The sequence below is a fragment of the Microtus ochrogaster genome, unplaced genomic scaffold, assembly GCF_000317375.1.
Source record: "Microtus ochrogaster isolate Prairie Vole_2 unplaced genomic scaffold, MicOch1.0 UNK62, whole genome shotgun sequence".
Classification (NCBI taxonomy): Eukaryota; Metazoa; Chordata; class Mammalia; order Rodentia; family Cricetidae; genus Microtus; species Microtus ochrogaster.
The window spans coordinates 1287114-1299160 of record NW_004949160.1 but is presented as its reverse complement, the minus strand read 5'-3'; the positions used below and the strand labels follow the sequence as shown (position 1 = coordinate 1299160).

Here is a 12047-nt window from a genome sequence, read left to right as displayed (position 1 = left end):
GAGCTCAGTCCGGTGCTCCAATTTGGGTCTCTGTCTCTATCTCGATCCATCGCCAGATGAAGGTTCTAAGGTGATATGCAAGATATTCATCAGTATGGCCATAGGATAGGGTCATTTCAGGTTCCCTATCCTCAGTTGCCCAAGGTAATATCTGGGGACATCTCCCCGGACACCTGCGAGCCCCTCTAGAGTCAAGTCTCTTGCCAACCCTAAGATGGCTCCCTTAATTAGGATATATATTTCTCTGCTCCCATGTCCACCCTTCCTTTATCCCCACCATCCCATTCCCCCAAGCTCCCTCAATCCTCCCCTTCTCACGTTTCTCACCCCAATTTCCCTTAGCCCCATGCCACCTCACCCCCAAGTTCCCACTTTTTGCCCGGAATCTGTCTACTTCCCATATCCAGGCGGATGACTATATTTTTTTCTTTGGGTTCACCTTCTTATTTAGCTTCTCTAGGATCACAAATTATATGCTCAATGTCCTTTATTTATGGCTAGAAACCAATTATATGAGTGAGTACATCCCATGTTCATCTTTTTGGGTCTGGGATACCTTACTCCGGATAGTGTTTTCTATTTCTATCCATTTGCATGCAAAATTCGCGAAGTCATTGTTTTTTGCTGCTGAGTAGTACTCTAATATGTATATATTCCACACTTTCTTCATCCATTCTTCCATTGAAGGACATCTAGGTTTTTTCCAGGTTCTGGCTATTACAAATAATGCTGCTATGAACATAGTTGAACAAATGCTTTTGTCGTATGATAGGGTATCTCTTGGGTATATTCCCAAGAGTGGTATTACTGGATCTTGGGGTAGGTTGATCCCGAATTTCCTGAGAAATTGCCACACTGATTTCCAAAGTGGTTGCACAAGTTTGCATTCCCACCAGCAATGGATGAGTGTGCCCCTTACTCCACAACCTCTTCAGCAAAGGCTATCATTGGTGTTTTTGATTTTAGCCATTCTGTTCTTTTTTGTTTGTTTGTTTTTTTGTTTTTTCGAGACAGGGTTTCTCTGTGGCTTTGGAGCCTGTCCTGGAACTAGCGCTGTAGACCAGGCTAGTCCCGAACTCACAGAGATCCGCCTGCCTCTGCCTCCCGAGTGCTGGGATTAAAGGCGTGTGCCACCATCGCCTGGCGATTTTAGCCATTCTGACAGGTGTAAGATGGTATCTCAAAGTTGTTTTAATTTGCATTTCCCTGATCGCCAAGGAGGTTGACTTTCAACATTCTTAACTACTAAGTCCCACAATAGCTCATTAAGCCTCAAATACTCAATGAACTTTTCTAGTCCAAAGTTTCAGAGTAATTCCACAGTTCTCTTAATAACGTGTTCAGCTCTGCCACAGACTTATCCCATAACCCGGTAATAGTTTTTGATGTAGGATTTCTATGCTGTGGTGAAACACTATGACCAAAAGCAATTTGGAAGAGGAAAGATTTATTCTAGCTTATAGCTCTCAGGTCTCAGTGCATCCTCTAGAGAGGTCAGTAAAGGAGCTCCTGGCAAGAACCTGGAACCTGGAATTGAAGCAGATACTGTAGAGGATGCTGCTTAATGGCTTGCTTGCTTATAGCTTGCTTAGCTTGTGTTCTTCTACACCCAGGACTACCTTTCCACAGTGAGCTGGGCCTTTCCACCACAACCATGAACCAAGAAATTCTTTAGAGCTAGGAAGATTGCTCAGTGCTTAAAAGCACTGTGGCCACTCTTGCAGAGGACCCAAGTTCAGTTCTAAACACATACCTGACGGTTTCTGACACCCTCTTATAGCCTCCTCAGGCACTGAATATACGAGGTGTGCATGTATACATGCTGGTGAAACACACATGTACATAAACTAAAATGATAAATAAATAGAAATAATTAAAAAATAAAATGCCCCACAGACTTGCCTGCCGCCCAATCCTATGGAGGCATTTTCTTGATTAAGATTCTTTCTTCCACATTCACTTGTTTGTGTCAAATTGACATTAAAAACTAGTTCGCACACTAGTCTTATTCTTTGAAGTATTAGAAATCTCTTAGAGTTTTCTTTTAACATTTGATACTGTTAGATCTATACTTCACAAAGTAGGAAAAAGTTGGTTTTTTTCATTTTAAGTAATTTTCAAGTGTCTTCAATAGATTTAGTGACTTTCTCTCATTAATTCTTACATTTACAGCAGCCATTTCCCAAAAAGTTTCCTTTCTCTGAATTTGTGCCAAAAGTTTACAACCAGATTAAAGAATTTATCTACGCCTGCCTGAAGTTTTCAGAAGATCTTCATCTAAGGTATAACAGATGACACTGGGAATCAGTCCAGTGCTAAATTCATTACTTTCTCTAAAATATATACCATGTAAAATGTTTTCTATTTCTTTAGCTATGAGTTTGGAAGCCTTAGTATAGGCTTTTCACCGTAGGATACTGCTTTTTATAGTATGGTGGACAGGAATAGCTTTTGAATGTTGTAAAAAGATATATTTTGCATTTTAAACAATACCAGTGAAAAAATACTAGAAATTATCATTTAACCTACTCTACCATTCTACTAGATAAAATTTTATAGTGAGAATGGAGCAATAACACAGTCTTTGAAAACAGTATTATTGCTCTTCTAGTGTGTCTATCTTAACCACAGGCTTCTTTGTTTCTTTGCTCATTTATTGGTTTAGTCTGTATATCTTTTGGCAAATATCTAGTTAGGTGCTGTTTAGTAGTAAAGACATTAAGAAGCTCAAAGAAGGCCTTTATCTCCAAGGAGGATTTTACTTACCTGAGGACCTAAATGCTAATAGTAACTGCTGCAGTAACTCAAGATAAGCACAGCAGCCACCCTGCTCAGAGCAGTAGTGCCCGCAAAGGCTCAGCACTACATCTGTACCTACGCTTGGTAAATTGAAAAAAAAGAGTGAATGAACAGAACATATTTTTTGTCAAGCTTTTCTGAAAATAGTATAATTCAATTCGTAATTGGGTTGAGTCACTTTTTTTATTAACTGTTCTACTAGTTTGGGTTGAACATAGGTCTTCTAGTATGCTAGACAAGTTCTCTACCAATGAGCAAGTCTCCAGCCTTTGTTTCTTTAAGATGCTAAGGCAAGATCTTGCTAAGTTGCTCAACACAACCTTGATTCTCATCTGTAGTCCACACAGGCCTTGAATTTGCTGTCTTCCTGCATCAGCCTCCTGGGTAGTATAAAAAGCTCTTTTAATTATTGTTCTTAATGAAAAAAAAAACCTTGGGGATTGTACAATTTTCCCATCCACAACCAAGATGAATTTTATAGAGAAGCCTCCTTTTCAAACCAGATTACTTTTGAAAGGTAAATACCAAGACTCTTTTTTCTCCATGGCTTCCATCCTATGGTTGTAGCTCTACAATACACCCTAGTGATTGGATAACCTCACATCAGAGGTCAATCTCTAAGATCTCATTATGTATGGTTTTTTTTTTTAGAGATGTAGAAGCTGTATTTATTGGTTCAAAAGAGGAGCGACAAAAGGCAAAGGATTTACCATCTCTGAAGGCATAAAAGGGAAAAGGTTTTTGACACTCTGAGTTTGTGTCTTGCATTGGGAAATCAGTGTTTGATTACTGGGAATTCTATTTTTAGAATTGGTAACTGATATTGGAAATGATAAATAGCAGTGATTCTCAGCCTTCTTAATGCTGCAGCCCTTTAATATAGTCTCTCATGTTGTGGCAACCCCAAACATAAAATCATTTTTATTTTTACTTAATAAATATAATTTTGCTACTTTTATGAATCATAATATGAACAAGTGATATTCAGGATATGTGATATGCGACCCCCATGAAAGGGTCATTTGACCATAAGGCGTCGCAACCCATAGGCTGAGAACCATAGATCTATTCCATATACATGTACCTGTTCCTCAGACTCTATGTAAGCAACGATTTCAAGTATTTGAAGTTTTACTTCTGGGAAACAGAAAATTAAGTCCTCTAGGGTAAGAATCATTTTTTTTTGTTATAAATGAAGTAATTCTTTTAGAAAGCCTGAGTGTGGGGTTCAGCCTTCAATTTTTGCCATCAGATTTGCTGTGTGAATTAAATGGAGAGAGACCACACAGAAACAAAGAGAAAATTGGTAGTGTTAATGAGAAAATTTAATAGGAACTGTTGTGATTTGAAGTGTGTAATAAATCAGCTTCATCTTTGTATTGAACAAAGCATTAAAAACACCAGATTCTAACGACACATATTCTTTTCATAATAAATTCCATTGTAAGATATCAACAAAATTTGCAACTTGGAGATATACATCTCTCAATTTTTGAAATGAAAGCACAGATAAGTTTTTGACAGGAAATTATTTCAAGTCAGTTACAAAATGGCCTATTGTCACTTACTCTTTTGGGGAAATATAATATTGGGATGTGTATAAATTATTTAGATATTTTTCTTCTTATTTGAATTCTAAGTTTTTGAATGAAACTGTTTACTGTTTTCTTAATGTTATATTAGAGTGTTTTTCTCCTCTTTTTTCTTTGTTTTTTTTTTTTGAGAGTTGATCTGTATTTTTGTTTTTTATCCAAAACTTCATATGATGAGGTTTACATTGACAATTTAAATGAAATATTTCCTCAACTTGAAGGAATTTTGCGCTTTCTTTCTAACACTGTGCTGACATTTGCCTTTCAGCTTAGAATATATTTACTTTGTTAGTGGGATCAGAGATCATTTCTTCAGTTCAGAACTGTCTCAGAATAGACTTAGTGTGTCAAGTGGGAAACATGGGAAACAGTACTCTCAAACAAAGGTCACCAAGTCAGAGAAGTGTTTGATGGAGATTTCTTATGCAGCTTTAAAAATAATCATTAATTTTTTGTATGAACATTTCCCTTCCGTCAGACAGAAATTATTACATATTATGAAAAGTTGTTTTATCCATAAATTCTGAGGCCATGCAGCTATTTTGAAAGTTCTTATCAGTAGCAGGGGCTCCTCTAATAAAGTGATATTCCAACATTTCATTAAAAGTACAATACACACATAGATTTTTATTTTTCTGAACACTGTGAAAGTAAATCTTTGTAAAGAATTTTGGGGTGTTTTGTCTTTCTAACCTTAAAAAAATAAAGAGTGTGGAGGCTCTGTTGTCTGGGTAAGTACTTAATTGCTGTGTATCTCTGAGGTCACGCAGAGAAAAAGTATTTTAATAGAATATTGAAATTATCATTCCACCTTACCTCGGTCTCAACAGCTGTCATCAAGAAATCCAACAGCAAATGTTGGAGAGGTTATGGAGAAGAGGAACCCTTATTCATGGCTGGTGGGGTTATGAAAGTCAGTCTAGAGGTATCTCAAAAAATTAAGGATAGAACCACCCTGTGTTATTTATATCAAGAGAACTCCACATCCTACTACAGAGATATTTGTACATCCATGTGCATTGCTGCTCTATTCACTATAGCAAGGAAATAGAATCACCCTAAAAGTCACCTAACAATTGAGTTGATAATAAAAATCTGGCACATATAAAATAGAATGCTGTTCACTCCTAAAAGAAAATAAAATCATTGAATTACAGGAAAATGGGTCTATTTACACTGTTTAAGTGAGGTCATTCAATCTCAGAAAAAAAATCTGTGTTTGTTTTCCTTCATATACAGATTCTAGCCTGTAATGTTACATTCATGTTTGTAAACAAATACACATGTGTGTATTATAACTTATAAAAGGAGATTAAAAAAGGGTAGTTTTAAGTGATGAAGATGATGAACAGAGTTAAAGAAGATGTAAGCTAATTATTTTTTTTAGTTTTAACTCTGTCGTGTGTGTGTGTGTGTGTGTGTGTGTGTGTGTGTGTGTGTGTGTGTGTGTGTGTGTGTCTTTCTTATATGCATAATGTTATAACTGATGCTGGAAGTATAAAATCCAAAGTGAAGTTCCATGGCTTCAGAATGACTCTTTTTTTGAATCTGTGCAAGTTAGCCTTCACTTTGAAAATTATTCAAGGCAGAGTTTTGCAGATATTTGTTAATGTACTTGGGATACTTTCTGGCACACAGTACACATTAGCAGTTTGCTCCTCCCTTTACCACTGCTGATGCTTCTGTTTCTGCTAATCCAGCTACAGCTGTTTCTACTGCAAGAACTGCTGCACTTGCCCATTTCCCAAATCTAGTCACCTAGGATGCAACTGGGTTTATCCTTTACATTTCAGCGCCACTGAAGTTGATGACATGATCCGTAAGTCCACAAACCTGTTACTGACCAGGACTCTGAGCAACTCTCTGCAGAATGTCATTAAGAGAAAGAACATTGGCCTTACTGAGGTAAAGTAGCTCTGAGTAAAGATGACCATGCCAGATGCCCTGTCCATGCACTTTGCCTATATCTATTATTGATGCCAGGGATATTAGCACTTGGGTTTCTTGGTTTATGTTAGACTTACTTGACTTTTATTGTTTTCGATGTCTTCTGGATATGATTGGTAATTGCTCTATCACCATGTTACCTGTTGAACAAAAGCCTGGTGGTTTGTGATTGAACCCTGAGAGAGAAAGTAATGGTTTACCACCTCTCCTCATAAAGGGGAAAAGGTCCTTTCACTTGCTTGTGATAAAGTATAAACTGAAGGTTTGACTTGCTGATATCTAGTCCTAAAACTAGAAAGTTATGAGATTTCCTTTCCTTTGGAAATTTAGGATTTTATGGTTACACTTACATTGCCATTCACTGAAGGTACTGTGCCCAACATGAGAGCTTAGGTTAGGAGGAAATTTTTTCTTCATGAGGGAAAGGCCATCTCTTTCTTACAGATCTGGTACAGATTCAGTATCAGTTCCTCTAGAAATAATGAACATTTCTAACTGCATAGTGTCAAGAATGATGATGAAATTCAGAAAATGGTTAACGATAATGCATGTATGTAAGTAAGTAAGTATGTATGTATGTATGTATGTATGTATGTATGTATGTATGTTATACTAACCAAAGCCAATGACAACTGCAAACCAGATGAGCACTGTCATGGAGACTTTCTTTCTCTATGTTGAGATAAAGAACACCATACTATATAACACTGGCTGTGATAAAGCTATGTTACAACAGTTTTTAAAAGTTAGAAGTTCATGTAGCCATAATTTAGGATCTTCTCCTTATTCTCCTGCACTTGTTTTCTATTGCTTGGAATAGAATTGTTATGGATTAACTTTCTGTATCTGAAAATGATGTAGATTTTTTTTCTTACCCAGAGAGCCTAGAAACAAGGAAGAGTGGAAGGAAGGGTCAGAAACTCTTTCACTGTCATTGGATTGTATTTTTTCCTTTTTGAATCTCAACTGGGAAAGAAAGTTTATACTTTGTCAGCTCTATCTTCATGATTATTCTTCTCCCAGAATCAACTAATTTAATTATTTCGTGCCAACAGAGGTAAAGATCTTATCATTTTGGTTAGAAATAGTTTGGTGTTACAGAATACTCAAGTAAAGGAAAAGTGTTGAAAATAACTACTTTATCACCCTCCCCAGCATGTCAGGTCATTCAGAGTTTAAAACTCCATATAAGCTATACCTGTCAATCTGCCTTATTTTGCTTTGGGGCTACACAATACTGCTTCTCTCTCTCTATGTTCTGTCTCTGTTCGCTTTCCTCCTGGCCTTGCTGCTTTCATGGCTCCTTTTCTTCCACTTGTTTCATACTACCTTCTAGGAGCTAGAATTAGCTGTCTAAACCTGAATGACATCTACTTGAGGTGCATCTGTTCATAAACTGCTTCTTCCAGGTCTGTAGAAAAAGCAGTTGATGACTGTGCATGTCTGCCTTTACACAGATTTACTGGCTCCCAGTGCTGCCCCTTTGTTCAGTAGTGTGTTCTTGGGAAATGACTGAGCTTTATGTGTAAATGGGTACAATGGCATCACTTTTCACTGGATTATTTGAACATTAAGTGAACATGCTAAGTATTTAGAATGGTATTTGGACCATAGAGAATACCAGTACACACTGATTGTTATTACTATATTTTCTGGGCATGCATACAGTATCAGGCCTAGTATAGAATGTATTTTTTTAAAATTAGGAGAAACCAAAAGTTTAGAACAAGATTTCTATATCAAATGTGTCTATATCAAGATGTATTCTCAGGAACTGAGTACAGACTGTACCTGATTCTTTACTTCTTATTTTTTGGAATGTATTCAATGTATTTTTGTATCTATATTGATGTTAATATCTATTTTGAGCTAAAAAAACAATGAACATAACTAATTTTAAGCTCCGTATTAGTAATTAGTTCAGATAACATTTGAAAAGGATTTTCTTCTCAAAGAAACAGTAAAATAAGGTTTGTTCTTTTCTTTTTCTGAAACTGGAACCACTAGAATAAAAGTCTGGTTCTGGCAGGCTTAGCAAGTGAGGCTCAGCTAGGCATACTCATTGAATCAGTCACAGGGACAAGTAATAGTGAAAAGCAGAGAAAGGAAATTGATTCAGTGTTCACATTGGAAAGAGGAGCAAATAGATCCAGTGCCCTCCAGGTTCATCTTCAGGACCCTGCCATGAGGGTTATGCATACCTAAGTAGTCCTGGTCAAGATATCGTCCTGTTCCACATGGACCCACTATTGTCTGAGTTCCAGTCTCTCCTGCAAGAAGTCTGAAGTGGTCAAATTACATGAAGTTTCTTTGTAGGAGACAAGGTCCCCCTCTGGCTGGCACCAGCCTTTTCCTTCCCAAGACCGTAGTTACTGGGGGGAAGTTCTAGTGTTTTAAGTCCCATTATCACAGTAGTCTGATAGCTGAAAGCAAGGTATGAGTGTACCCTTTAGAGTATCTTCCTTTCGCAATGGGCACATTTCACAGTAAATTAACTTAAAATACAGTAACTGGCAGAAATGACGATAATGTAAGGAAGTAGACCCAGAGGTGTGCTTGTAGGTCATAGCTAACATCTAGACTCAGAGTTGTGATATTAGCCCCCAGCAGACCTGAAGCAACAGCTGCTGCTTTTATTTTGTTGTGATTTAGACAAATGATCAGAGCTGTGACCTGTTATGTCTCTCACACACCATATACCTCCCACCCCTGCTCCCAAAAGCAGTGGCAGGGCACATGTTAGTTACATTAAGATACTTTTAAGTCAAAAACTTGAATGGAACCTTGGAAGTTGGAATTAGGAGTTTATTTATTTTGGTAATTCCATTGTTTAGGTCCTGAAGATGCATAAATTGAATGGTGGCTAAATCTTTTTGAGCCCTTCTGGGATGAGAGTGAGAGAAAGTCTCTTACAGTCCTAGGTTAATTCATTCTTGTGAATGAGACCAGTGTTTGATTGCTGTTTAGTTTTTGCTCCTTGCGGATTTAGCAGCTGGGAATCATTAAAAGTATGCCACTTCTCACCTTATTGCTTTGGCTCAATTTCTGGAAGTTTTGGCATGGCAAATTTTCTGCTTCTGAAAACAAGATAAAAGCAGATCTAAGAGAAATAGATACATAAATAATTTATAGTTGAGAACTAAACCCCGCTAGGTACATATTTACATCACTATTTAAGTGATGGCCACATTTCTTTTCTGCAGTTGTCCAGAATAGAATACCTGCTATAGTGCCTTGGGTCCCTTAGAGATTTAGAGGAAGAGCTGGTACAGTGATTCCCCAAGGGCAAACTGTGCTGCAGCTCTCGGACTGTGGTCCCCACAGGGCATCCTGTGCTGAGGCTCTCTCACATTTACTTTCATACCAACAAGGACAGATGGAAAAACTTTTTGTTTCTAATGGGATTTTGTTTATTTTCCTTGTGTGAAGTTTTGTTTGTTTGTTTGTTTTTGTTTCTTTGTTTGTTTTTTGAGACAGGGCCTGGTTGTAGCCCAGGCTGAGCTCAAACTCAATTTTCGTGCTTCAGCCTCCTGATGGATTCTTAATAAAGTGATTTCTGTCCTTTATTTATTAGTTGCTGTTTACACTATAATTTTTTCTTTGCTTGGCTGTTTTCATAGGACTTTATATGAGAGATAATTAATATGCAGTCTGTTGGTAATTGCGTGTTCTTGAAACAATGTCAAGGATAGTTTGAAATATGAGTTGGGTTTAATGGTACCATGGAAGGTGCTCAGACTTTGATGATAGTCTGACCTCAGGACACTTCATTACATCCTTCAGTGCAAAGTTAGCCTCCAAAGCCTCTCCTTTGCAAGCATTTCGGAAGCTGTCATTCAGGATTGAAGATCATTAGACCTTACTAACAGACAGTTCCCTCTGAAAATGACATGCATGTGTTATAATCCTGGAATGTTTTAATAGTCTATTCTGTGGTTGGCAGTGAAACATAAGGGGTGACTGACAGCCCGCTGATGCAATTCATGGTGATCTCTTGTGTTGACAGATCTTTTTAAAGTCATGATAAATTACTACTGTACCCAGCATAGCCGCCTCCTTTTTCTTTTTTTTTTAAACTGCCAAAATCCTGCAAAACAGAACAATTTTCTCTTTGACTGCCACTGTTTTTTTTTAAAATTTCTGTAGCATGACGTTTCCTCTTATTATTAGAATTTCTTTTGATAGACAGAATGTGTTCCTTATAGGTAATACTGATTTTAAAATGGAAATCTCTAATTCTCCAATTTAATTCCTTTCCATTTCTGATGCTTACATCAAGGCAACCTTGCCACTATCTATACCTTTAATCCCTTTCCTCCTTTCTGGGGGACTGTTTGAAACCTAGTAGTTTTCGGGGGAGGGGGTACCATCTTCTTCAGTGATGTAGCTACCAATAAGTTGTCCTTGCTCCAGTAAATTACCTTAACTGGGCAAGAAACTAATTAAACTCAGCAGGTCACACACAGACAGAAGACATGGAAGTAGGAGGGATCTAGTTACAGAGGAGATAATGAGAATTGAAGGGGTGAAATGCCTAAGATTTATTATATAATTGTGTGAAACTCAACCAATTTAAACTTTTAAAAAAAGTAATTTGATTTAGATGATCTAAGTGTGATTTTTGTCCTTTGAAAGAGAAATAGATTCAACAGACTGTAATGAATTGCTCATTTTAAGGGGTGTGCTTTTCTTCCAGAGTAATGCTGGATTTGGGGATAATTTATAAGAGACAGGACAGTAGCTTTATATCTAAAATGCCATCTCTGAATTATGCTTTGATGATTGGCAAGAGTTTCCAGACAGATTTTCACTGTCTGGTGACTTGTGAGGAGTAATAGAAAAAGTTAGTCTTGGTGACAGTCATCTTCTCATATGAGAGAATCTCCTAGCTGCATCCTGGCACCTCTTGTCCTCTGCTAGTGCCTCACAAGTAGCTGCTTGCCCGAGTTTTTCAGGCAGTAGAAGTAAGTAGAAGGTTTTGTTCTTTTCATTACTAAAGAGTTATTGGTAGAAGCTAGCTTACGTGTCCTGAGAATAATGTACTATATACTTTGGCCCAGGAATGCCTGTTACAAAGGAGGTGAGCGTGCACTTTCTGATTATAGATCCACTCATAGTTTGTTTTATATTCCACAACATCATTCAGTGATCCCTCTTATGCATGGTATATTATGTATTTTGATAAATAAATCTTGCCTGAAGACCAGAGGCAAAGCTAAGGCCACTAGAGGTCAGACAATGGTGACACACACCTTAAATCCCAGGATCTGGGAGACAGAGGCAGATGAATCTCTGTGAGTTCAAGGCCTCCATGGGCTACACAAGATCAACGCAGAAACAGATCCAGGTGATGGTGGCTCACACCTTTAATCACATCCCTGGAGGTAATATGAAATGAGAGGAGAGAAAGGTTTAGGCTGCTTAGTTTGCAGTCACCCAGCCTTGGTAGAGGTAAGACTTCTCTAGTGGTTTGACTGCTTTGCTTTTCTGGTTTTCTAATTGAACACCAATATCTGTCTCTGGGTTTTTATTATTCATGCTATACTCGTACTTTTTAATTTTTTTTATTGAAAAAAATTTCCGCCTCCTCCCAACTTCCCACTCCTCTCCTCCTCCCCCCACTTCTCTCCCCCTCCCCCCTCCTCTCCCCCTCCATTTCCAGTCTGAAGAGCAGTCAGGGTTCCCTGCCCTGTGGAAAGTCCAAAGTCC

The 12047-nt window shown here is 37.7% G+C and overlaps 1 protein-coding gene across 1 annotated transcript in view; it reads left to right on the top strand.

The window, feature by feature from the left end:
- Nucleotides 1-12047, top strand: part of Exoc6b (exocyst complex component 6B) — a 500761-nt gene that overhangs the window by 248832 nt on the left and 239882 nt on the right. Inside the window, exons 15-16 of the mRNA XM_005369834.2 lie at nt 2173-2282; nt 6185-6296. Of these exons, the coding sequence (XP_005369891.1) occupies nt 2173-2282; nt 6185-6296 (222 nt within the window). The remainder of the gene's footprint in view (nt 1-2172; nt 2283-6184; nt 6297-12047) is intronic.